A 25,946-nucleotide genomic window follows, 5' to 3' on the forward strand; every position below is an offset into this window, starting at 1 on the left:
TCAGTAAAAAAATCATTCACAAAACCCACATTTATTTATTATGCACAATGATGAAAACATGCCAAAATATAGGCTAGTCATTAGAGTTCACATAGCTAAAATTTATAAATGTTATTATTAATTTTGATTAAAATATTATATTGATTGTATCAACATTATTTTCAGTCTTTATATATTTTATGTATTTGTTTTGTAAACATTTTTCGAATAAATAAATAATCTTATAAAAGCTTTTTTCACATCAATCCACATCAAGACATAAACATTATTTTAGCCACCTACATTTATAGGACTAAGTCACTAAACATTTGCGAGCCTTTGAATATTACAAATGATTAATAAACAATATTTTATATGATAATTTACATTTACACAATGCAAAGCACTGTGGCTAGGATTGACAATACTTAAGTAATAATAAATAGAATTTAGCAGATAATATACAGGATTTAACCTATTTTCAAAGGCTTGCTTATATAATTGAAGGTTTTTAAGGCAAGTTAAGGCTTAAAGTATCATAAAGGTGTCTATTCCTTGTTGATTCGTTCTTATTGGTAATTTTATTGAGAATCTCTTGCTGTAATGCCGTCAATACTTTCTTAACGTTGGCATTATTCTGGGGGGTTAAAAGAAGAGCTTTTCTGACATCCAAAAGGCTTTCGTTAGCTTTGTCGAGGGCCAAATACGCTTTAGACCGGGCGTAGTAGCATTCGTATGAATCCTGGCGGAGTGAAATGGCCTGAGCAGCCAAATCCACAGATTCCACAAATTCCTGCAAAGAGAAAGAAAATAAATACATCAATCATTTTTTCAATATTTATGAAGCAGTTTGTTTCGCAGTTACTCACAGAATAATTAAGTTTAAAGTGACTTTATACCTCATCATATTTTAATTATATTGTTTGACAGTTTTTGAAGACATCACCTTCATTCTCAAGGCTAATTTAGACTTAAAAAATGAAACTGTGAAAGTGATATTAAAAAAAGATAAAGAAGGACTTCTCCTTCGAGGAGGAGAATATGTACGAGTCCCTCAAGTTACAGAATATATAAATATATATGTATTTCGGAATTTTGTGCCTTGCGCTTGCCTTGTGAAATATGTGAGTATGAAGTTAGTGGGACGTATTAAAATAAATACTTGATATTAATTTCATACTTTAAGTTTCCTTTTGCATCTTGACTGATTGAGCAAGAAATTTGTCTTGAGTTGTGTGAAAGTACAGATGTGTTCCGGGGACAGCACAGTTCCCGTTGCAATCGGGTCATTTATGATGTGGTTGATCTTCTTCAGGGCATATTGGTAGCGAGTCGAGGCGTCTGCAAGGCGGCCCTTTCTATAAAGCACATTTCCATCTTCCAGTAGCTTATTGAGTAGTATCAAACTGAAAAAAAAGGATTGAATCGTATTACTTTTTTAAGTTTAAGTAAAAAAAAACTTTAATTTTGCTAGTAATATGTGTTTCAAATAATAAGCTATCTACATTACTATGTTTTTCAAATGTAATAAAAAAGTGTTTGATGGCTATGCGACCCTAATGGATTTGAGCCAGATGTGTCAGATGCGACAAATTTGACTGGGCAATCTGATGCCATACCCAAAGGAAACCTAACCTTTAACCCTTATTATTATTTTGTGAAGAATAAAGAACGAACCATATAATTTCACAGTAGCCCTTGAGGTAGTATTTTAGAAAAAAGGCACTACATAAATTATCTAATATTATTATTTCTCTTACTATTATTATTTGAGTTTCCAATGTATTCAACTCGTGACATGAATTGTAATATCATCAATTTGTCTGCAAATGGCCTGTACAAATTGTATTTAAAGTAGACAAAAAAGTTAAAATAGCTTACAGCATTTCTGGTTTTCCCGCTGCGCTTGCCCATGTAGTAGGGCCCAATTTAGCACCTCTTTTCAGGAAACAATGGACCACCTGAAAAAGATAATAATAAAGTCAATTGTCAATAAGTGAAACTCATTAACTGCCGAAAGTCAGATCTCGTACAAGTGCAGAATTTTGCGTATTTAGCGTTAGACCGGAGCGCTGCACATGGTCAGGATAACATTTTGTGGTAGATCAGGGGCTCTACCATATGTGTGATTATATTTGCTATGTTTTATGCATAGTTTAAAACATATTGTTTGCGGGAAAAGCTTTAAAGCGTCTTTTACATACTGCTGGTAGAGAGCGGGATTTGCTTGTAAGCGTTCTATTTGCTTACTTTTGGTAGAGCGTGATAGACATGAAAAAATAATGTACAGATCAGAGTTGGGTTTGCGGCTACTTATGATAAGGTTACTTGTGATTAGTATCTATCCTAGTTAGTATACTAATAAGGGTCGAGTTTGATGAAAAAACCTCCTGACAATGTGTTAATGAGAGGCAATATATGTGAATGTTAACACTATCATATTTCCTTATGGTTCCAAATTTTTACAATATAATTTAGGTAGAAAGTGGTTCATTCTTATATCTACTATTCGAACTTAGTCATAATATTTTCAAATTTCGGTATCTATAATTATTTCCAAAAATGTAATATTTTTTGTGGTATTAACATTAATATAATTTTATTAAAATTAAACACTTTAATATACCACATTAATGAGTTTTATTTATATTTACGACTAGTTTCGAAAACGACAGATGTTTTCATCTTCTGGTACAAATTAAGTCGTAAATATAAATAAAACTCATTAAAGTGGTATATTCAAGTGTTTAATTTTAATAAAATAATCATGTCATTCCACAAAGTTAATGCCGAATCAATAAATAATATAACATTAATATCATTCAACACACTTCGGACTGATGTTTTTTTCACCTGCGGACCGCTGGCGACGGGATTTAATAATTAAACACGTATAGTTTAGACCTTAACAAAGAGATTGGTACATAATACTCATATAAAAACAATATTTGAATAAAATCGCAGACAATTACCTGAATGTTCTTATGTTCTATAGCCATGTCAAGGGGCCTCTTTCCTTCAAGGTCCACCCACTCAATCTTGGCTCCTTTCTCCAGAAGGGTCTCTACGATGTTGGGATGTCCCCCGCAGGCCAAGCAGAGAGGAGTCCTCCCAACTGAATCGGCCAGGGAGATGGAAGCTCCCCTCTCTAGCAGGGAGACTACGCATCCTAATCTTCCACGCAGGCATGCCCACCCAATTGCTGACACTCCATTAGAATCGGTGGCATTTACTTCGGCACCTATTGCAACAAAAATCATGGGTCAATTACTGAAAGGGTAATAAAAAATTCAATTCCACTTATAAGCAGACAATTCAACTTCCGCCACACCCACTCCTTTATCCAGGCATAACTCCTGATGGAGTCAATCAGTCAATAAAGGAGCACACTACTGAACACTGCTTTTACATTCACAATTCTTACCTAACCCCAAAACGGTGACCCCGATGTATATTTGATACGTAACATTTTGAGAGTGTCCAAATACTCCACTTCTGAGTTATTTTTACATTTTAACATCTCAACATATCCATGTTCATCTGAAGAAGAGTACGATGGAACCTCTCAAAATAAGTAATTTGCATAACAAGCAAAACAAAAGTGAGAAAGTTGCTCCCTTAACGAGTGACATTTTGCATGCAGAGAAATAGCAAGTCCCTATTTCATGACATTCACTTGTGAGCCGGGAGCCAGAGAGTGTTGTCAAATGTAATTTTGAAACAGTACCTGAAGAGTCTACAGTCAACGAGATTGTGTCATTGGCCAATATCATGGGACACAAAGTGGATAACGACGATATTGAAGAGCTTATGAAAGAGCACAGCCAATAGCTGACCAATTATTATTACACCATGATTATTGTATAAAAACATATCCATAGACACACACTGTTTACCATTTTAGAGGTTGGAACGTTTGCATTTAAATTCAGAGAATTTAAATTCACAGGTTCCTATGTTTCAATTCTGAGACACGATGGCAGCTGGTCACAAAGCAAGCCACAAACAACAGTGACCGAAAATCTAAATAGGATCCATCCCGTTACACTGGGTTAACAATTTAGAATTAGAAAGTTGTCAGAGTGTACATAACTCACCATGCTCAAGGAGAATTTCAACCACATTAGGGTGGCCCTCGGCTGAGGCGATGATCAGAGGGTTTTTGTTGGGATTTGTGAATGTGGCTCCGGCCTGTAACAGCCTCTCCACTATGATGTTGTGTCCTCCTCTAGCAGCCAAGCATAGAGGATCCATTCCACGCTGGTTGGACTTGTGCAGATCTGCTTCTCGTTGTATGAGGGCATCCACGACAGCTAGACAGAAGCTGCCAGAGCCGCACGCGGCGGTCAAGGCGGTCTCCCCGGTGATACTGCATATTGAATCCACCTGGAAATCAACAATTAATATGAAATCTTGGATATCACAACCAATTTGACTTGTCGGGGAGATAGGTTTTGTGGACAAAACTGTATCTGGGGAGTGAGTTTTTATAACTCTCCGTATCATTCATCGTTCATTTTGTGAAATACCACTATAAAAAACACTACTTCGTGACTACCGGTATCGAAATAATCATTTATCAGGTCAAATGAGGACTAAAATGAAATTAATAAGGTCTGACATTTATACAAAATTTAAATATGAGAATGAGAAAGAAGATAAGTTAGTATTCTTTCTATTATTAAATTTTTTTAAATTATTTTATATCATAGTAATATCAAATCTATAAGCAACATATTTTCTTTAGTAAAAAAAAATATTTACATTATTAAACGTGATTTATAAAAAAATTATCGATATTTTATTTCATGGCTTTTCTTTGACTGCGTCTATACGATGATGTCAAACAAACTTTGTTTTGAGTAAAATGTAATGGGTAAACAGAAAAACAATCTGATGTGAAGTTTAAGTGTTTTACCACAGATGACAGTATAAGTGTTGTTGTAGAAATAAATGTCACTGGGCTTTAGTTATAAGCGCAGCCGTACTTGACGTACGGGAAAATTTTTGTCTGGACGACTATGTACGGCCATACTCGGAAAGGTTAATCTGCTGAAATGAAAATAAATATGGAAAAGTCATAATAAAAAATGATCATGATGCTTGGTCATGAATTAAGGCAAATTTTAAGCTTTCTCCCGACTGTATTTAGAAAACAATAGAATTCTTTGCCATATGTTGTCAAGATGTAAGAACCACATCATACAATAAGCTGGAATAAAGCTTTCTTTAAATATCAATAATAAACTCAAATTATGTATATATTCAAAAGAGTTGTATTACAAACCTCTAATTCTGCAATATCCAGTAGGTACTCCACGATATTGAGATGCCCAGCTTGTGCCGCACCCACGAGAGCATGTTGGGCTCCAAGGTTTTCTTCAGCTTCCTTTTTCTGCTCATTACAGCCCAACAAGTATGCTACTGTTGTGCCAAAACCATTCCGGGCAGCGTGAACTAAAGCTGTTTGACCAGTCTGATCAATATCACCGAGACTTGCGCCTAAAACAAAAAAAAATGACTATTTTAAATAGTGCTTTGGTAGTGGTGTATCACATGATTGATTACATGTAAGTGTAGTGATTGTTCTGTAGAAGAGATGGATACATATCAAAATGGATGGGTTAAAATCTCAGTGAGTGGCTATGTACTATCAAAAATAATACTTTGTTAAAACAATATGGAGGATGGTTACAAACAAAAATTATTAACTGTTTATATTATTTACATCATTTATGATATTTAAAAATATATGGTGGAATTACAGTATATTTTTTAAATAATCACCTGCAGCAACGAGCGTTCTGGCGACATCAGTATAACCCTTCTGGCATGCCATGATGAGGGCTGTGCAACCTTGCGAGTTAGTGAGAGATACATTAGCTCCAAACTCTAATAGCATTCCAACCATTGACAATATCCCTTGATAAGCATAAATGCAAAGCAAAGGCGAATTGCCCATGTATTCAGTTATGTAGTCCGGTGATCCGCCAGCTAGCAGCATCAATCTCGACACCTTGACATTTGGATTGTAGATATTCCTCAAAGTCGAAATGGCCTGGCTCACATTGGAAGAGCTTTCCGAGACCCATTCGGCTTGTAAATCTCTAGAGCAAGTTCCTGGTGATGCGGCACCCATATTTCTATATAGATGAGCTTTCAGTATGTGATGTCCTAGCTCCATGGTTTTTTCAGCATCTAGGGGCGATTGGACTCTCGATAGTCTGAATGCTATCGCAGAGTGACCTGATCTCAGATCACACAAAAACTTGTTACTCTCCCCGTCATCTCTTCTTATTAACCACTCTCTGAACGAAGGGTGGAAGAACATGTAGGTGCTGTCTATCCGTTTTACGAGAAATCCCGATAGTGTTGAAAACCTTTGCAAGAATTCTTCCCATGGTAAAAAGTTATTTACCAATAACGAATTTACCGAGTAGTAAATTTCTCCTAATGTCAAAGGATATAAAGCTGATAAGCATACGCTCAATATGTGTGTTACCTTATCAAATGATTGCACTGTGGGAAATTTAAGATTAAATTGAAGTAAAAATATTTGCGCCAATGATACTGGAAGGACCTTGTAGTTTGAGGATTTGACGACCAAATTGCCTTTTTCTATCAAGTCAAGAATCAGCTTGACAAATAAAAATGATCCTTGCGCTAATTGTAGGACATAGTGCGAAAATTTATACAGTGAGCTAGTGATTCCATCTTGTTTTCCCAGAACAGATCTTACATTGCTTTGAATAGAGGTATTGGATTGTAATCTTAAATTAATATATTCCAGCATATCTTTTTGGACAAAATCGTTTCCCTGGAACTCATCGAGGCTTAAGCGGGTGTAAGGCAGCTGTTTCGTTAATTCTATGAAAGGTGATCGTATGGTCGCAACGATTTTAAGCCACGGGGGCATATCAGGAGTATGCTTTGTGAGGAAAGACGAAATTGTATCTCCATGATCAGGCCTGTGGTATTCTGCCTCGCAGAGTCCATCTATTAAAATAATACTGTTCATTTCATCAATATTGGTATTTCTTCTCAAGGTTATGAGTGGCTCGATAATTCCACGACGGAAGGCCAAGTCGGGATCGGCTATACATTCTTTGATGGACAGGCATCCTAGCAAGTGCGGTTCCCCGAGGAGGTAATCTTTGTAAGCTTGGAGACGTGGAGCTTGGCACAGTTGAGCAGCCAGGGAGTGGACAAATTCTCCGACCAGACATGTGCAATTATTGTCAGCCTGAAAGAAAAAACAGTTTATTAATGATATACAGAAATATTTTGGTCAGAGGCAGCCAGTGACTGAAATTGTCCAGCATTTCACTTTTTTTTTCTTGTAACAAACATATAGATTGTTTTGGAAACTTCTTTAAAAACGGTTGCTTTCTTAAGATGTTTCTTGATAGATGAATCAATTACAGGAAAAAATACCTATAAAACATACTTAGTTTTCTGCTTCATTATGTTCTGTTTTAGCTAAATTGACATTTATTGCAATATTTTCAAGTCTATTAATTTTTAAATAACCTTTTTTAGATAGTTCAAGGTAGCAATAACGTTGTACATTACTTATATTAATGCATTGTTTGTGCATCACAGATTATGTTTTGCATATCTCCTGGCAGTGTGCTGGCAATGCACGAAGATGTATTGTCTTCACTGTTCTAATGCATGATTTGCCCCCACGAGCCTAGTTTGTCTCACTCATGTCACTGTCCCAAAGAATGGAAAGATTCTCATATCATAATGGTATAGACTTATGTGCAAACTAAAATATGTACAGTAACCATTTACGCTTGCACGGGAGTACAGGAGATAGTTTGATAATAATTCTAAACCTTTCCCTTTACAAAAAATATTGGATGTTAAAACTGAAATATAATGTTGGTAAATTTAATTCTCTGAGTACAAGTCATCGCACAAATGCACTTACTAAGAAACAGTTTTGGTATGTTTAGTGTGATAGTAGTTTATAGTTTTATATTTACCTGACAAAAATGATAAGCAACAACTTGCGAAGCCAAATCCATAATATTTCTCGTTTCACAGTCCGGTGTTATGTCACTAGTAATGTCTGACAGATCTCTGACTTGCTCGTATATTGAATCTTTCTTTCTTCCAAAGCAAGAGTATTCAACCAGCTGAAGGATGATCGCTGTCTTGCCAGTACCTGGCTCACCGGATATAATAATACCAGGAGATGATGAGTTGATGATATCTTGCATATCATTTATAAGCCATTGCCTACCGACAAACAAGGGATCCCGTTCGGGGAGTGGAACTTCAAAGAAAAGTGGCCTTAATGTTAGATGCGGAGTCGGCGGGTAAACTGTAAACAGAAAAATATTATTTTAACCTGTCCATGCATACCACCCCAACTGTGGGGCCATAAAATACCAGGTCAGATAGCGTGTGGCCCCACATTTGTGGCATAGTGATTATTAATCAAATAATTCCAGATCATGTCGGATTTGGACTACCAATACCATCTATTGATGATACAACACAATCAAATAATTTTTCCACTAGTTACATGTTTTATCCACTATGAAAATTTTGTTTTAAATTTTCATTTTAAACGCTTCAAAGCATATTTTACATACTGTTGATTGAGAGCATGAGATGTTTGTACTCGTAAGCGTTCGATTTGCTCACTTTTGGTAGAGCGAGAGACGCCAAAAAATATTGTATGGATCGAAATTGATTTTGCGGATACTTGTGATTAGGTTACATGTTATATGTACACAATCCTAATTAGTATATTAATTAGGGTCGGGGTGGATGAAAAAAATCGCCTGACAACAATGTGTTAATATCTAACTACTCAAGATGTTAATCTGAGATACAAATTGACTCAACGAATGTAAGTTCTAGTGTTTGTGAGGACAATTTCTCTTCTAAACCATATCTGCTCCTTATGTGGACCATATGGATTTCGCAAACTATCTCCAGACCCTTATGTCAGCTGCCAGCTCCCATGCATCCTCCCAAGTCAGTTCCGTGTCCCAAAGTTCAGACAAGCTGCTTAAGAATCGTCAGCAGTGGTCGTCCTGGGTGTCGGGAACCTGATGCCTTGTAAAAGAGGCAAACTTGATAGTAGCTCTCAGGAGGAATGCAAAATACATGGCCTAGCCAACTGAACTGCCTTTTCATGGTGACAGTTATGGTTATGGGTTGCTGAGTTGTACGGAGTATTTCCTTGCTTTAAACAAAGTCAAACCACCGTACACCTAAAATTCTTCGCAGGCATCTATCCTCAAAGCTGAGTATACAGCTGCTCTGGGCCCTTGTAAGGTATCAAAAGTGCATTGTAAGGAGTACAGTTACTTTACTTTTATATATTAGTTAAATATAATATTTAAATATGCATTAATTTACATTTTTTTGCATCAACAGTCGGAGTTAATCTTGTTCCCGTCCTTGCAGATCTTCTAGCGGAAGTTCGCCTGTTTTTAAAGAATCCTATGTCGTCCACTTTATTTTGGGTAGCTGAAATAGCACAAAAGGAACATTAGACTATAATCTTTACATCTCACTAATAGATGTCTCTAGTGAAGTTCTAGTGATTCATGAACAAGGTTTCTAAATTGGTTCATATATATAGAACTTCCAAGAATTTGAGTAGTGTGGTTGTCAATAATGGGTAGAATTGGTGAATGTTACACGTATGTAAAGTGATCACTTAAACCAGCCTATGACGGTCGTAAGCCCCGTAAATGCCCAGACTTCCATATTCTTCTTCATCTTTGATGAGATGTCAAAAAATAATTAGACTATAACATTAAAATCCACAACACCCATCTCTGTTGATGCCATTTAAAGTAAATCAAAACAATTCAGAATTGGTAAAATTATAGATGCGAATGAAATATAAGTCAAATGTTTCAATTAACATATACAAGAGATTTTTAAAAATATTTTAGGTGTTAAAGTAATCTATGTATAATTACTTATAATAAATGCAAATTGACATCTCAACATGGATGAGGAAGAAAATGAGATTCTGGGTATTTACATGGATTACGACCTGTCATGGACTGGACAGGTCGTATACCCTGTAAATACCCAAACTTCTATGTTCTTCCTCGTATATATTTGGATGTCAATACAAATAACTCTCAAGTGGACAAACCCAGATTTGTGAACAAATTTTGATTTGTTTATGCAAAATCTTAAATTCACCGTTTTGTTTGAAATTTCTACACAACGTTGCACTCGAATATGCGCGTTTTTATATAGTTGCGTCAGGTGATTTACCTGTAACAGATTTTTTAAATGGCAGCGCCATCTGTTGAACGTAAGTATAACACAAGCGGTGCCTAAATAATGCTCATGGCAGGCAACGTGTTTCTTGACAGCTGCTAAGTGCGTAATGAATCATTTTATTAGAAATGTGTGCCATATGTTCTTTCTTTTCCATTTAACCAGACTGAGCGACAGCAACGCGTGGTCGGGTACATCTAGCAACAACTAACAATGGTATATGGCACTTACCTGTGACAGAATGTCTTCGACTTATTGGACTAGATGAACAGTTGCTGTTGCCTGATAAAGACATCGACATGAGAGATCCTATTGAATCCGATGTTGGCTCCTTGCTGTGCGTCATAACGCTCACATCGGCCTCTGAAGATCCAGTAAGAGTGGAAACCTGCGAACATCCAGTTTCTCTTATAGACTTTAACTTATTTATTTATTTAAACTTCATGTACAGAAAAAAAAGTATATTGGCGGTCTTATTGCAAAAAGCAATATCTTTCCAACAACAGTAACATATCATTGCAACTCTTATCAAGTCCCAGTATTCGTCAAGTAGCAACTTAATTTTTTTAAACCCGGATAACATTGACGTAATCGAAGTTTTAGCTTTAAATACCGTTTTTGTATTGAAAAAAAATTTTTTCTTAAAAATAAAATTTTGAAAATAATAGAGTTATTGAAAATACGGTTTGATAATAAAAGTTATAAAAACAAATTGAAAATATTTTTTTATCATTTTAAAAGTCATTTTAAAAAATAATTTTAAATTATTCTAAAGGGAGGTTAAATTTCAGTGTTTAATATTTTCTAAAAAAAAAATGCGCTCGGATGCACGTCAGACCATTCAGGCCCTAGCCTGACCGTTTGGGTTCTGATTTTGAACGCTCTAGATTTCAGCCCTTTAATCGTTGATTATCAATTCTAGAACATACATAAGAACAAAACTTACTGGACTGGTGTTGTTTGAAGCCAAGGTATGGGCATCTAGACTAGCCAGCGAGGTACAGCTATCTCGGGCAGAGGATTTGTGTTTCTGCTTTTTGTTCCTATTTCCATCGCCCAAAAGGAGTCCCAGCCGCATGTAAATATCGTTTTGGTTCCCCTTTCTATTCTCGCTCAACCCCAAAGGCTTTATATTACCACCCTCGTCATCTGAAAGATCAAAGTAAAAACGTCAAAGCATACAATTATGTAATACGACATCAAACTGCATCACCTGATCAGCATTTAGGTCATTGGTTGTAATTAAAACCATTATTCATGGTAAAGATGTATTGGTATTGTCTTATGACCTCATGGTTTTCTAGTACCACTAGGAATGTGACCTATCTACTCGACGAATAATCATCTCAAATTACATTGCACAGTCTAAGAGTAACTTATGTAACATCCAATGCGGTCGAAGAGTAAAATAACTACTAAAAAAATGCAAAAATAACGCAAACACAAACTCTCACAGTTAACCAAGAAGCACGAACGTGATTATTGAAAAAAATGTTATAATAATAGTAGAAGGCGATCAGGATAATAAAAATAAGTGCTCCTACATCAAAATATTATGCGCAGGTGTGCAGAAAATCCTTCTAGTCTCAAAGCGAGTAAACAAAACGATCTATCATACAACAAACATTCGACAAGACAAGCAATCTATTACAACAACAACAAAAAAACATTAATATTTAATATCTAAAACAAACAAAAATCATCATGTGAAGAGAAAAGTAGTAAACAAAGAAAACAATGCGGGTGAGTAGAAAAAAAGTTGGGTGTGAGGTTCATTTCATAAATGGTAGGTGGACATTTCAAAAGGGGTTAAAATAAACAAAGGGTAAAACAATGCAGGTAATGAAGATTCTCCTGCCTGTAGCCAACTGGTTGAGGCCTTGGGATACTGAAGTGTTGGCTGACCAGAGGGATCTGATCTTGTTGAAGACCAACGATGGCCAAGTACCGGAGTTGCGTTGGTTCTCCACCTGTTGAGCTGCTTGCCCCGTATCATGGCCTTCGACCAAATTTTAAAATACTTACACATTAATATTTAACACTCAGTTTACGGAATCGCAAAAGTAGCTGATAATGAATTTAATCAATTTATAAAGGCCTATTTTTTGCGAAATGAGATCACGTCTTTTTAACACCTTGATACATATAAAAGTAGCAACCGAGAGATACGTGCATTATTAATACGATACATTTTATTGACGCACAGTGTAAGATTAAATTATTATGTACACATCGTCGCTTGTATGCACTTCAAGTGCGAATTAATTATTATAATAATCTCGTAATAAGTAGTGGATTCCAGAAGTTAAACGCAATTTAAATGCGTTAAAATTAAAGTGCCTCTAAAGCCAGTTGATCGTAATTATTCAAACTTTCAAGTACGTCCAGTTAAACGACTAAAGGCGTATTCTTGTCTTTAGGTATTTACAGTGATTAAAAATGATCATTGCAATCTGAGCGAGTATCAAAAGTGTTGGAGCAAATTATAATTATCAACACTTGATCATTTGACAAGATAAAACGTTGACTTCCGAGATAATCAATCGCAGATTTATACAATCGGTTATGTATAAGAAGGATTCGTTCAATAATTCCATCTTTTTATATTATTCGAAATGGAAAAAGGCAATTGATTCCGCAGAATGCAGACGCATCTTGATCGTAGACTGGTAGAGCTATCCTCGGAGTCCTTCGAGATGAGGTCGGATAAGAAGTGGGTTTGTCGCAGGTGATAGAGCGAGAATGGCGTGTGGGAGTAACATTCGCGAGTGTGGGCTGGCTATAATGGCGCGCAATCCACTCGGTGCGTAAGGAGAATGCACGATCGAGGCAGAGTAGGCAGATAGCGTTTACGCAATTTCCATGCAAATTTGCCTCGTCTCGGCGGGAGACTCGTTCATTAATGGATGCGAAATTGAAAAACTGGCCCGGTTAGAATTAATGCATTCAAATGATCGGCGCATATATTACGGTACCCAAACTAAGCGCCCGTGCCATTAAATTTGGTTAATTATGACCCGCAAACACCGGTAGATATAGGCCTCCGCTGAATTATGCACTCACGGCAAAAAGAAGAGCCCAGATACGATAAAAACAATCCGAGTTCGGAATAACTACAGAGGCAGGTTTTGGATCGTAAATCAAAAAAAGTGAAAGGTGTAATCAAAAATAATTCGGAGGTACGTATGATGAGTCATAAAGTATACAGTACTCGTTTTGGAGAATTTTGGACATTGGCAAAAGCCAGATGATGTATCACATACTCGTTTACACGTAAGTATACTGGAAATAGTCGTAAATTGACAAGCGTGGGTTATGCCAAAACGGGGTCGGTTTGAATTCAGGTTTGAATATTGCGGAAATCTATGCAACAACTGGCCTACCTGATAAAGGAGGGTGGTTCTCGTTGTGACCATTGCGGGAGGCGCGGTATCCAAAGGAGCTTCTTAGGGCTTTCGGGCTGAGGAAGAACCTTCTTCTGGTGTGTGGCGGGGTGGGGCAGCTCTGAACCATCGGGGCCAGTTGTTTCGGAGGCTTCGGTAACCTTTGAAAAAAAAATAGGTGTGCGATTGTTAAACATTACTTAATAGTTCAATATAACTGTAAGGACTTGACATTTAAGCTAATTTGAATAAAAATCTGTTCACTTTAACTAAGACAAGGTGAGAATCGTGTGCTAAATATTTTGTTACTATTTATCAGAGACTGGATTATTTATCCAACGGATGACATTTAACTATTAAAGGTGTCTCATCTTGAAATGAAACATCTATCGTTTATACGAAAGAAGATGGAAGTCTGAGTATCTGAGAATATATTTTATAATATGTGAAAAAATTCGTAAAATGAATCTCGCCTGTGTTCGATTGGAAAAACGCCATATATATTTTCCAAATTTCTCAAGTTATGAGCTATATATATGTACTTCCAAATCTATGAACTAACAGCATTTTAAAAGAATCCACCAGGATCGCGCCTTTACAAGTTTTGAAAATTGATGCAATATGGATGTTCATAATAGGCATTCTAGGCATAATAGGCAGTCAACGTTATACAAGTGTATAAAGTGATTACTCATTACTCAAATTACTCGCTCGTACTAACACTGTATTTGCTGTAGGACGTTATAGAACTAGAACTAGAAGTATCAAAAGACAGCTTGGTAGATATGTTTCTACAGAAAAGACATCTGTACATAAAACACATTATCCTCTCACTCCTCGACAGACGTAATTAACTTGCTGGCAATGCCTTGCCTCTCTGGACCATGTTTTATGTATATCATCTAAATACCTTTCTTTATTATAAGATTTGATTTCTTTTAATAAAATACCTGCTGGGAGAATGGGATCCCCTGAGCGACTGCACGAAGACTTCTCCTCTTCTGTACCCCTTGGATGGTTCGTGTATTTCCACTTGAGTCAGAGATCTACTGTCTGGTGTTCCGTACGATCTGCTGTCTGGGGTCTGGAGTCCGCTGTCGATGGATCTGTTTTCTGGTAACTGGTAGCCGCGAGGGGGGTTGATGTTGGTCTGACCAGTTCCGCACAGTGGACACGCTTCGTTCCTGAACATGCAGGTGAAGCAACGCTCGTGGCCGCAAGTGTCGATCAATTTCCTCTTTTTACCCTTGTCGAACGGCATACTGCAGCTCGGGCAGCTTACTCCCCCAGTCTCGTTTTCCAGAAGCTGTCTAATGGCTGCCAGGTCTGAAAAGAAAAGAGAATATATATTATTATTTATTATATCACTAGATTATTCAATTGTAGTCATACTTTACAAAATCCTCAACGGAGAGACCACTATTAGCCAAAATTCCAAATCTATCAAAATTACATACATAAGAAAGAAATCCAATAGCAGTACATATATATGTACATCTTTCAAAAATCAATACTATATGGATGTTGTCCGCCTCTAAATTGAAGTGGTTACCATGTTTGGCTACCATCCTGGAGATCCCAGGTTCGATTCCCAGGGGGTGAAATAAACATGTGTTTTTTTCACTCTAATATTTATTTAGTACATATTACCCTGGACAGGTACCCGAGAAAAGTATAAGTCTGATCACCATGCCTTTATATAATCAACGATCAAATTATCGCGTCAATTGAACGCAGTGCCCTATGCACCCCTGTGTGCGGATGAGGATAAGAAGATAAAAAAAGGACATGCAATAGTGGTCAGAATGGTGGATATTACACAAGTGTATAATAAGCTCACCAGATGCCAGGTCGTAGGCCTTGGGATGCTCAGACTTCCATCTTCTTTCGTATAAAAACGCTAGATAATTCATCTCAAGTTGAGAGATTAGATACTTATTCAAATCTCTCAACAGCTTCCACTGCAATCATTATTTATCTAGATATTATTCCGACTACCAACGGTCAAGTTATGTTTCCCATGAAACTATTATTCTATAAATACTTCGGTTTAATCGTCCTACCTAGAAGCAAGGACCATTAAAGTAATGTGTTTCAGATATTATATGTTTCATATTATTATACTGGAATTAAGGAAGGCGGCAAATGATTTAATTATGGCTATTTATTTCATATCTCGCGTTGATGAAGACTTTGCAGCGTAATTGGGGAAGTACGGAGGTGATAAACAGTTACTGGGTCTACCGTTATATATTACACACGTTCAATCATTCATAAAACGTTATATAATATGTGTCGCCTACTTTCAAAGTCCACCAGATCCAATTTTAAAATTTTTAAAAATATATACTCCATCGGATTGCCAATTGTGGGTTTTATTGTTTAAAATATTTATATCCTTAAAAACCCTGATAACAAATATTTAAAAACAGCGTTGTATTTAAAATTCCGCTATATATTATATATGATTTGCCTTCTGACGCAAATCAGCCAATCAGAAAGCGGGGATAGGTCATAAATTAAGATGACGTCATTCTCGCTTTGTGTCTCGTGTTTTTTGTTAATGCTGAAAAATTTTGTAAAAAAAGGGAAAATTCTCTTTTGCATAATATTTTATCAAAAGATAGACATATCTTTTAAACATAAATGTTGCCCGGAGAATTTTGGATTTTATGTAAAATCGACTTACATGGATCTGGTGGATTTTGAAAGTAGGCGACACATATAACATCAGCTTAAGAGAAGATTTTAATTGGTAGGTCATCATAGATGAAGTGTGTTGAGATGGGAGTAAAGTCGTTTAAGGCGTCTTCTAGTACTTAAAATAATTTGGATTTTTTTACGTACAATGTATGAAGGTTTCTGATAACTTAATAATTTTAATCACAGATATAGACGAAGTTTTACTCGAATAACGTTGTTGATATTTTCAAATTAAAGCATATACAATTACATACAAAAAAAAAGTAATATAATTGTCCTATTATGAGTGGAATAAAATAACAGCTGTATAGTATTTTTTCCAATTTTATTTTGTTCGACCAGTGATCGGGTTTCGTCTTGCCGACATCTTTAGACCGTTGGAAGCTTTAACGAAATTCTATGTTACAAATACAAAAAAGCAGGGGTTGAAAACCATGTTATACTGTCTAGTTTTTATACTATTTTGAGTATTGTAATAAAAACTACATACAAAATATGATAAGGGTTTTCAGGCAGGATTTTATAACAATTTTACTAAACATACAATAAAGTTATTCAAAAATAATATACTAAGGCAAGATTTATGTGATTATCAGCTCTAAAATCTTCTCCATATTTTATGTGTTAAATAAACACTACTTAAATTCAATTAATATAAATTCTTATTATCAGAAAAGTTATATAAAATCATAGTTTTCGCTACGCTCCCAACAGGCTGATGATGTCAGTAACGATGAAACCGGGTAACTAGTCGAATAAAATAAATGTAGAAAAAACTGAACACTTATTGTTTTATTATACGAAATGCAGATCCACCAAGAAATGTCAGTACAAATGTTAAATCTAATTATGGGCAGAAAAGTAAATGCTACACAGTTTATACAGTGATTACTTAAACTGGCCAATGACAGGTAGCAATCCCCGCAAATGCCCAAATTTTCATATCACCATCTATGTTGAAATATCACTTAAAATCTTGACATGAATGACTCCTAAGTAGAGCAGATCCATCATTTATAAAAAAAAAACATTTCGTAGCCGTACAGGAGAAAATGACCAACTAACAAAACGTAAAATGTTCAGGAGGGCCATTTAAGTCACTTTTGCTTGGCAAAAAAATAATCACCAATGCAGTTGGTCATTTTTAACAAGTCAATATATTATACTTCCAAGTTTAAAATCCTTTGGGACTTTTTTCAGGGCAATATTAAGCTAGTAAGATATCAAATAGTCAATGATCACGTTTTTGTAAAAAAAAATGCACTTGGTCACTTTCTCCTGTATGACTAATAATAAAACCCTTATCCGCACCCAAATGGTGCATAGGGCACTGCGTCATATAACGCAGTGTTATCGTTTTTACACATGAAGGAAAGGTGATCAGCCCTCCGCTTCAGGTACCAGTCCAGGGTAATATTGAATAAATATTACAGTGGAAAATCACTTATATTTATTTGAACCACCCTGGGAATCGAACCCGGGACCTACAGAACGGTAGCCGAGCATGCTGACCATTACACTACGGAGGCAGACACCTGTATGACTACGATTTGTTTTTGTAATATTGCGTATTTCAAAAGTTCATATTATTAATCAACTTGTTTCGGCCTAACAAAAAGCGGTAGAATTTATAATTATTCAAAAAATGTAATCCATCATATTATAAAAATTGAATTGTGTTGTATTAACGAATGAATTTGCCACAATTCAAGCGCAATGACTCGTAACAGGTGACCGCATGTATTTTTGTAAAATAAGCTTTCGGAGCTTAAAATACCCACATCCGGCAGAAACCACAAGGGTTGCAATTCGCGTACAATACCCCTGCCTCCGGCTCAAAGTAAGTGGCTTAGATATCAAAGAAATAATAAAACTACCCGCAATATTGGGTAAATGGTGAAATTGTGAAATACGGTCCATTAGGATGCGGTAGGAAGCGGAGTTTCAAGCGTCTTGCCAAACTGCTAGCTATACCATATACGTCCGCACAGGTATTAACCCTTTAACTACCAAACAAGAAAAAATAATGTGTACCTACAATAAACCAATTTTGTTTCCGCGAAAAGTTAGTTGTGTAAGGTTGTGATATTCTTCAATAAGAAACATTTTTACGTTCAGGGATATCAAATTTATGCAATAAATTGATATAATTATAATACATACATTGCATTACAAAAAAAAAATTCTTATTTCTTAATTACACGCACCCCTACACTATTTCTTTCAACACCGGATGTCAGCGATTATGTTGGCAAGTTGTTTGATCTTTAGAGTTATGTGTACGGCGTAAAAATGAGGTGAACATTAAGCAAATTATTTGTTGGTCGATTTTTTATAACGTTGCAAGCATTTAGTTACTAAAACTCCGAGAGACATTATCGTCGCGCAGAAGGTCAAATTTAAAAACACACTTGTTTAAAACATGTCACATAGTGTTCATAAACTACCGAACACATTTTAATTTTGAATTATGCATGTTTAAATCGCGGTTTCTCTGGTATACCAGTAACCCGAAAAGACTTTGTAACCAAAGGGTTAAAAGCTTGTACATCGGCGGCCTGAGGGCGCGCATTTAAATTAAGCTCCCGGATTACGCAGACGCCGGTTCGTGTCTGTGAAATATAAATATTATAAATTATTTGTGTAGGAGTCCTTAGCCGCAAAGCGAGTGTATGCTTTTCTGTTTTAGTATTCAGCATTCGCCTCTTGTTTTGGTAACCAGCGAGCCGACAGGATCATGTTCAACGCAACATTATGACGGCGAAAATGAATTAATTATTTAACTGTTGACGACTGAGCCGGTACATTTGATTGACGAATTTTATATTTCCTCTCCCATTATACTGCAAAGATAAATCTTTGACAATTTAATAAGTAAATACATGACTCTAAACATGCAAATTCGGCATTAATTTTATGGAATAAACACGACTAGTTTCGAGAACTACTGATGTTATCATCAAGAAGTCAAAATACAAATTATTTAGACACACACATAACTTTGTCGAATAAGATGATGAATTAAACATTTTTAAAAGTTGTATTTTCACCTGTTGAGAACATCTATAGTTCTCGAATCTAGTCATGTTAACATTGATAAACTCATAACGATGGTTTTTACAAGTGCTTATTTTTTGCATGCAATAAATGGCCTTTCCAATTTGCGTTTGTTGTTGAATGAGACTCGTGGAAACTGATATTTATTGTCTATTTCTTTCAATGTATTTTTATAACTTAAATTTTTTCATTTTTTTATAAAATGTATGTATGTCATATGCCATGTGAACCTTAGAAGCTTGCACACTTCATCTCAAGGTTTGGAAAATAGATAAATAATAATAATAAAAAAATATGAAACAAAATCATCACGTGTAACATTTTGCAATTGCAGATACAACGGCAAACTACAATATAATTTGCGATACGAAAATATCCTTGGAGATTTAGCAAAATTTATACGGAACGGCACGAAAAGGTGACTTGCGTTGCATATCAATTTGAGCGCAATCTTATTGTAAACTGTTTTCGCAATAATAATAAAGTCACGATGCAACGATGTTTAGTAACCCTCTTTCCGATTATTTTATCAATATAGGTAGCACTGCAATGCATTCGAGTGCCATTATGATATTGCATGCAAAGCACACTGTACTAATGTAGTTACAATGCAGTACCTACATTGTAGGTGAAATGCATTAAATGCACGTCATTTTTCCTTGCGTAATATCGCCAAGGCAAAAATCTCATTCGATTAAAAGTGCTTACTACAAAATAAGCTTATTTAAACGAGTTCATTCCGCATTATAATGTACTACTTATGACTGCTACAGTAATGTTTTGTAATGGTGCTTACAGTGCTCTTCCGGGAAGTGCTCGATATGATAAATATAATTTAAAATGTTCTTACATATTATAGAATAAAATTAAACATGTATTTCTTCGGAATCCGGAAATCACTTTGCGGCAATATTTAACCTTTTTTTATGAAACTTTTACTCTGTTTGATGATCATATTAAATGCATTAAAATATGTACATGTCACAATAGGTTTTATAATAGAAGTACTGGTATTTACCAAGTAAAACTAAGAAAAAAACATGTTTTGTAAGTACGTGTGTTTTCTTCATTATTTGTATTACAAATCACAGATATTTTTGAAATAAGTAATATCGTTACCAGAAAATATTGATTTTTAAATAACAAATACATATTAGAATATAGACTCAAAATTTTGGGTAGGTATAAAAAAGGATTTATAACTTAAACAGCATCCTATAAAATTACATTTATGTAATAGGTTAGTAAGTTAATTTATCAAAATGTACCAACATGTTCGCGGAAACGACAACGCTATCATATATTATGATGAAAAGATAAGACATTGATAACGTATAATTTCAATTTGATTAAAAATCGTTGTGAAATTAGAGGTGGCGTGATGGTTAGTAAGTTAGTTAATTTATCGAAATGATCAATTTGATTAAAAATCGTTGTGAAATGATTACCTGATATTTTAAATCTTAAACGAAAAATCTACATATATCATCCCATCTCTTATCAATGCCCAGTATTCGTTGATTCGCGAAATAATTTTCTTTAAATCCAGGCAACATTTTAAGTAATTGATTTTTTTCTTGTAACACCGTTTTCGCATTGAAAAAATAAGTTTTTCTTGGAAATAATTAATTATATTATGGTTTTGAAAAGAAAAGATTTATTGAAAGGTAAAGAGTTAAAAACATTTAAAAATATTTTTCTTTATATTGTGGGTATACCTACTGGCAAAAAACTTTAACTCTACAATCCCTGTTATTTAAAGCTTTTACCCTGAATAACATATCCGCTATTAAACTTCAAGTTGAATTTACTTTTAAAACACCATAAACACATATGACATTTCAAACGACTTGGTATATTTTGCCAGTTTGTATAATGTTGAAAACTTTATAATATGCATCATTAAGTCGAAATTGCATATTTTCGAGTAAACGTTTTTTAACCCACGATATATTCTAAAAAACAAAAAAATCCAATAAACATTATTTTTAAAAAAAAGTGCTTGTACAGACATGTGAGCCTTCCAGTAGTGTCCGGTGCAATGAATTCTGTATTTGCGAATATCCCCTTAACCCGATTATTTTTTCCATTGTATCCTAATCAAACGATTATTGTCGTGTATCTTAGAGAGAGCTAGATTTGAGTTGTTATTATAATGATTTAATTAGGTTTGAAATTTCTCCACGGAGGAGATTGGAATCGACCTAATCAAGCCGGGTCGATACTTGGGTAATAACGGAGATATTTATCGAGTGGCATCTAGAACCTATCTACGATTCGCGAGAAGTTATCATTCAGCAATATCATTCGCGACTAGAATACGGTGACTCAAAAATCATAGATTTTATTTATAATCGAATAAAAAATATTTTTTTGATATCATTATTCATTAATCGTAATGAATGGAAATGAAGCATAGAGTTGGCAAAAAAGAACAAAGGTAGATTAAATGCAGTTGAAATACGATCTCCCAGACGAATGTGTGGCACAACGATGTATGATAGATGTTCGATTGGTGATATAAGGAAAGAATGAAAGGCTACGATAAGCATTATCGATTATATTAATGGAGGTGTGTTGAGATGGTTTGGGCATATGAAGAATTAGTGAAAAAAGAACAGTAAAACAAATTTATGAGGGTAATTTAAAGTAAATAGGAGCAGAGGAAGACCGAGGAAAACTTGGCATTAACGAGTATTTCAGATACTTGAAAGTAGCTTGGTCTGGAGTCCGATTACTCGTAGAACCTCTTCGTTTGAGATATGGTCTCTCCAGAATATACCGAGCATTCTTCCATAGGTCTACATCTCAAACGCACTGGAATAGTACAAGTACCTACTTCATTTCTGTAACTCATTTATGCAAATGACTTGATTGATGTAACTACCAAAATGCAATACCAAACAATTCCAACAGAACTTTAAATATTTGGGAACTAAGTAAGACTTCAATAACCTTACTATAGACATTAAAAAAATTAAAGATTTTAAAATGCTTAAAAATAAATTTAATGAATTTTATTTATGTATGTTAATTTAAGAAAGAAAAAATAAAACCCGAAGAAGAAAATTAAAATAGTAATTTCAATAAAAATTAATTTTATTACCAAAAAACAAAACTAACGAGTCCCTCTCAGGGCGAAAGGGCTCAGTCTCTTTATTGAAGAGAATTGCGTTTTTGATTTTAAGATTGTAAGAGTGTAAGTAGAAATGTTCAAAAAATTAATTAAAATTATAACAAAACCTTTTGTAAACATATTAAATATATATTTTTTTTATAGTCCGGCTACAAGTCGCGAGGCATCGTGTAGCGTGAGGTGTAGACTGCCTTCAAGTCAGTCGGATTGCAAGGGTTGGCTAGGCACGCGATCGCAGGTGCTCTGGCCGCGGGCTCGCCACGAACTAGGGCGGCAGAGAAAGCTCTCGGCCCTACACTACACTGTACGATTCTATACTAACTTATACTTCACCGTACTATTCAATACTAACTACATCATTATGCTTCGACGGGGCTTGTTCAGGGGTAGACAACGTGCGACTCGATAAGCAATTTGTATGACTTTCTTTGTCAAATTCAAAATGACATTTTTACTGAAATTTTGTTTATTATATTGATATTATTTTTTTGACATCTCAACATAGATGAAGAAGGATATGGAAATCTGGGCATTTACGGGGCTCACGACCGCTATATGCTGGTTGAGTGATCTTTAGAAAACCTTTATGTATATTATTAAAGTAAATACCACTATTTTTCAAACACAGTATGTGAAAATGATGAAAATGATGCGAAATGCATCAAAACACGTGTCCCAGTAGATTTATGGAAATAGTGGAATTTACTAAGCAAAAGTTAAATGAAAACTGGATAAATTTTACTACAATGTGACTGCCAAATCGATTAATAAAATAAAAAAATTGTCACCGAATTACATAATATAATAACACTTCAAATTATTGTTAATTGAGAACAAGTAATATAAATTCAAACAAATTATTGTAAATTAAACATTGGCTCTCCGAAAATTTCCAAACCCTTTTGCTACTCATGTTTGCTCTTTTGGTCCAGGAGGTTGCCGACCCCTGGGCTAGTTCAATATGTGACAGGTGGAAAGTACGGGTAGGAGCGCTAATAGAACTGCGAGAAATGCAAACTGCTCTGTGCCATTTGCATGTATGATAATTATTTAATTCTTTCCTGAAATCAGATCACGCCAAATGATACACGAATAATCGAATACTTTGCATAAATGTACATTTTGTACATTGAGGGCAAACGAGAAATGATTTAAGGGTTATGGAAATAATTTTACGTAGACATTCTACAATCGAATTATGTTCTAGATACTAGTAACTTTTTACATAAATAATGTGATGATGGTATGTACATATCGCTCACTCCTTTCAAGAACGTCATAAATAAATAAAAACTTGTTTTTTCAGAAAAACGTTTTAAAAATTAAAAAATATAATACAATGTATTCCAAATAAATATCAAGCCACTTATTAAAATTTTTACTGTGCAACAGATTTTTTAAGGTAAAACCTGAAGGTTTTTTCTCCATTTGAAAAATATTTAGTATATTTAAAAAAAATAATTAAACATTACCTTTTCTTCAAAATGCAAAGACAACACTTTCTGCCCTGTAGCGGGTAAATATTAAGTTAATAATATGCCTACACTGTACAAAATTGAGGATTTTTGATTTATGACGTTCTTGAAAGGAGTGAGCGATATTTATATACTCTTATATGGGTAGTATTTTGACAATATATTTTTTACTCTACATGTATTAAATTTTAAGCAGTGGTAACCATCGTTTATTATATTTATGTGATTGGTAGAATTAGTATTAGTATTATGAAGAAGAGTAACACTAAGAAAAACTTGGCAGGATTAAGTATACATATGAAAGACTTAAAATTGGTCAGGTCGGGAATCGGAATAATCAGCAGTATGTATGAAGAAGAGCATAAATGCGTACGAGGCGTAGATTGTTTGCAAAGACAGATTGGAGTGGCATTCTATTATTTCTGCCTATCCCTGCGGGTAAGCGGCGTGATGGTTATTAGTTAGTTATTTTTTTACGGTTGTGTCTATTAGGAAAACCGAATAATTACTGAACATGCTAAATTATAAGAATATGTATTGATGATGCTAACGGTAATACTAAGTACTTACAATGCTAATATTTTACTAAACGATATTTCCGATATGTTGTTAGCTTAATGGACGAGACATGAAACGCATTCGAATCATACGGGCTCCATAATGTAAGTAGCACATTTATAGTCATACAGGCATGAAGGCGTAGTGGAATCTAAAAAGAATTTACTGTTATGTTAAAGTTAAAGGATTTTTTATACAAATATTTAAAAAAAAATCAGTTCGTGTTCTGTAATAAACTGTTACCAGAGTAAACTTTATCAATATCCCACACTTTTATTTAATATAATAATACATAATTGGTAAATGCTACCATTACGGATAACCGTTCATAAAATATTAACCGGAGAAAGCTCCCGAAAGCGCAATTTACTATAAGTAAGACATTATCATGCCACAAATTGTTTTAAAATCACCATTTCATACCGAAACGCAAAAGCAGAGCGCGAGCTTTTGCCCGAAATATTTACATTTTTTAAACAATAAATTGCGCGCATGTTAAACTGAATTGAATGCCCTTGTTTCTTAACTCCCGGCGGGTGTATTAAAAATAATAAGTCCCCGCATGTAATGACACAAAGGGTACATTCTACAGATAATTGTACTGGCAACATTTATCCGACTTGACTTTGCAACATGGCTTTGGAATAGCTACAATCAGATTCAGTCTGTCGCCTTGAGATTACATGCATTTGATTGCAGTATAACTTTCTCAGTGATATTCTATATTTTTTCATCAAGATAGCTGCGGGCATCGTGAGCTATAAAGCTAAGACAATCTAAAATGATAACAAAATAGCTACGGTCCTTCACAAATAGTTGATCATCTACCATTTTCCTGAGCAACGAACTGAATAAGAGATCAGCATGTGGTTTATAGAGATGGATTGAATTGATATCTCAACATAGATGAAGAAGGATATCGAAGTCTGGGTATTTACAAGGATTACGACCTATCGTTGGCTAATTTATGCGATCACTTTATATCCGTGTATCATTCCTCTTTCTACCCATGATTAACAACCACTAAGATGTATTTTATTAAAAAAAACTCAATTGTTTCGCCTAGTTGTGGCATTTTCAAACTAATACTATTTTTAATGTGTTTTTTTAAATAAAATAAAACTTAGTAGACTCAAAAAATCTGTGTTTGATTTAAAAATTGATTCATAAATTAAAATGGAGTTCCACAAATTAAACGCAAAATCAATGAATAAATACTTGTATTTATGCTTTAATTGACACTTTTTTTTACTTTACATGCTAGTTTTTTGCACTATCTAGAGTTAAATTAAGTAGTTTTTTTTAACAGGAGAGACCTTTATGGACTGTATATAAGATTATTCTTGAATTATTTTACATACTAAAAGAAGCTTTACATCATTTGAATTA

The 25,946-nt window shown here is 34.7% G+C and overlaps 1 protein-coding gene across 4 annotated transcripts in view; it reads right to left on the minus strand.

Annotated features, from left to right (window-relative positions):
* Nucleotides 1–184: 184 nt before the first annotated feature.
* LOC148305052 (protein TANC2-like) overlaps nucleotides 185–25,946 on the minus strand; it is a 209,110-nt gene continuing 183,348 nt past the window's right edge. The window contains exons 3-16 of one of the 4 annotated variants that reach the window (XM_088267301.1): nucleotides 14,579–14,954; nucleotides 13,629–13,789; nucleotides 12,104–12,244; nucleotides 11,192–11,394; nucleotides 10,477–10,633; nucleotides 9,361–9,471; nucleotides 7,971–8,311; nucleotides 5,767–7,222; nucleotides 5,267–5,481; nucleotides 4,077–4,365; nucleotides 2,952–3,220; nucleotides 1,861–1,940; nucleotides 1,160–1,385; nucleotides 200–772 (exon numbers count right to left, since the gene is read on the minus strand). In XM_088267301.1, coding sequence (XP_088123427.1) covers nucleotides 491–772; nucleotides 1,160–1,385; nucleotides 1,861–1,940; nucleotides 2,952–3,220; nucleotides 4,077–4,365; nucleotides 5,267–5,481; nucleotides 5,767–7,222; nucleotides 7,971–8,311; nucleotides 9,361–9,471; nucleotides 10,477–10,633; nucleotides 11,192–11,394; nucleotides 12,104–12,244; nucleotides 13,629–13,789; nucleotides 14,579–14,954 — 4,307 coding nt within the window. In that variant the 3' untranslated portion in view covers nucleotides 200–490. Of the gene's footprint in view, nucleotides 773–1,159; nucleotides 1,386–1,860; nucleotides 1,941–2,951; nucleotides 3,221–4,076; nucleotides 4,366–5,266; nucleotides 5,482–5,766; nucleotides 7,223–7,970; nucleotides 8,312–9,360; nucleotides 9,472–10,476; nucleotides 10,634–11,191; nucleotides 11,395–12,103; nucleotides 12,245–13,628; nucleotides 13,790–14,578; nucleotides 14,955–25,946 lie in introns of all 4 variants that reach the window. The other 3 variants (XM_088267303.1, XM_088267304.1, XM_088267302.1) reach the window with 3 other exon arrangements.

The sequence above is a fragment of the Brachycentrus maculatus genome, unplaced genomic scaffold (genome assembly GCF_059751285.1).
Source record: "Brachycentrus maculatus isolate JH-2025_06_01 unplaced genomic scaffold, ASM5975128v1 h1tg000289l, whole genome shotgun sequence".
In the NCBI taxonomy this organism is placed as follows: Eukaryota; Metazoa; Arthropoda; class Insecta; order Trichoptera; family Brachycentridae; genus Brachycentrus; species Brachycentrus maculatus.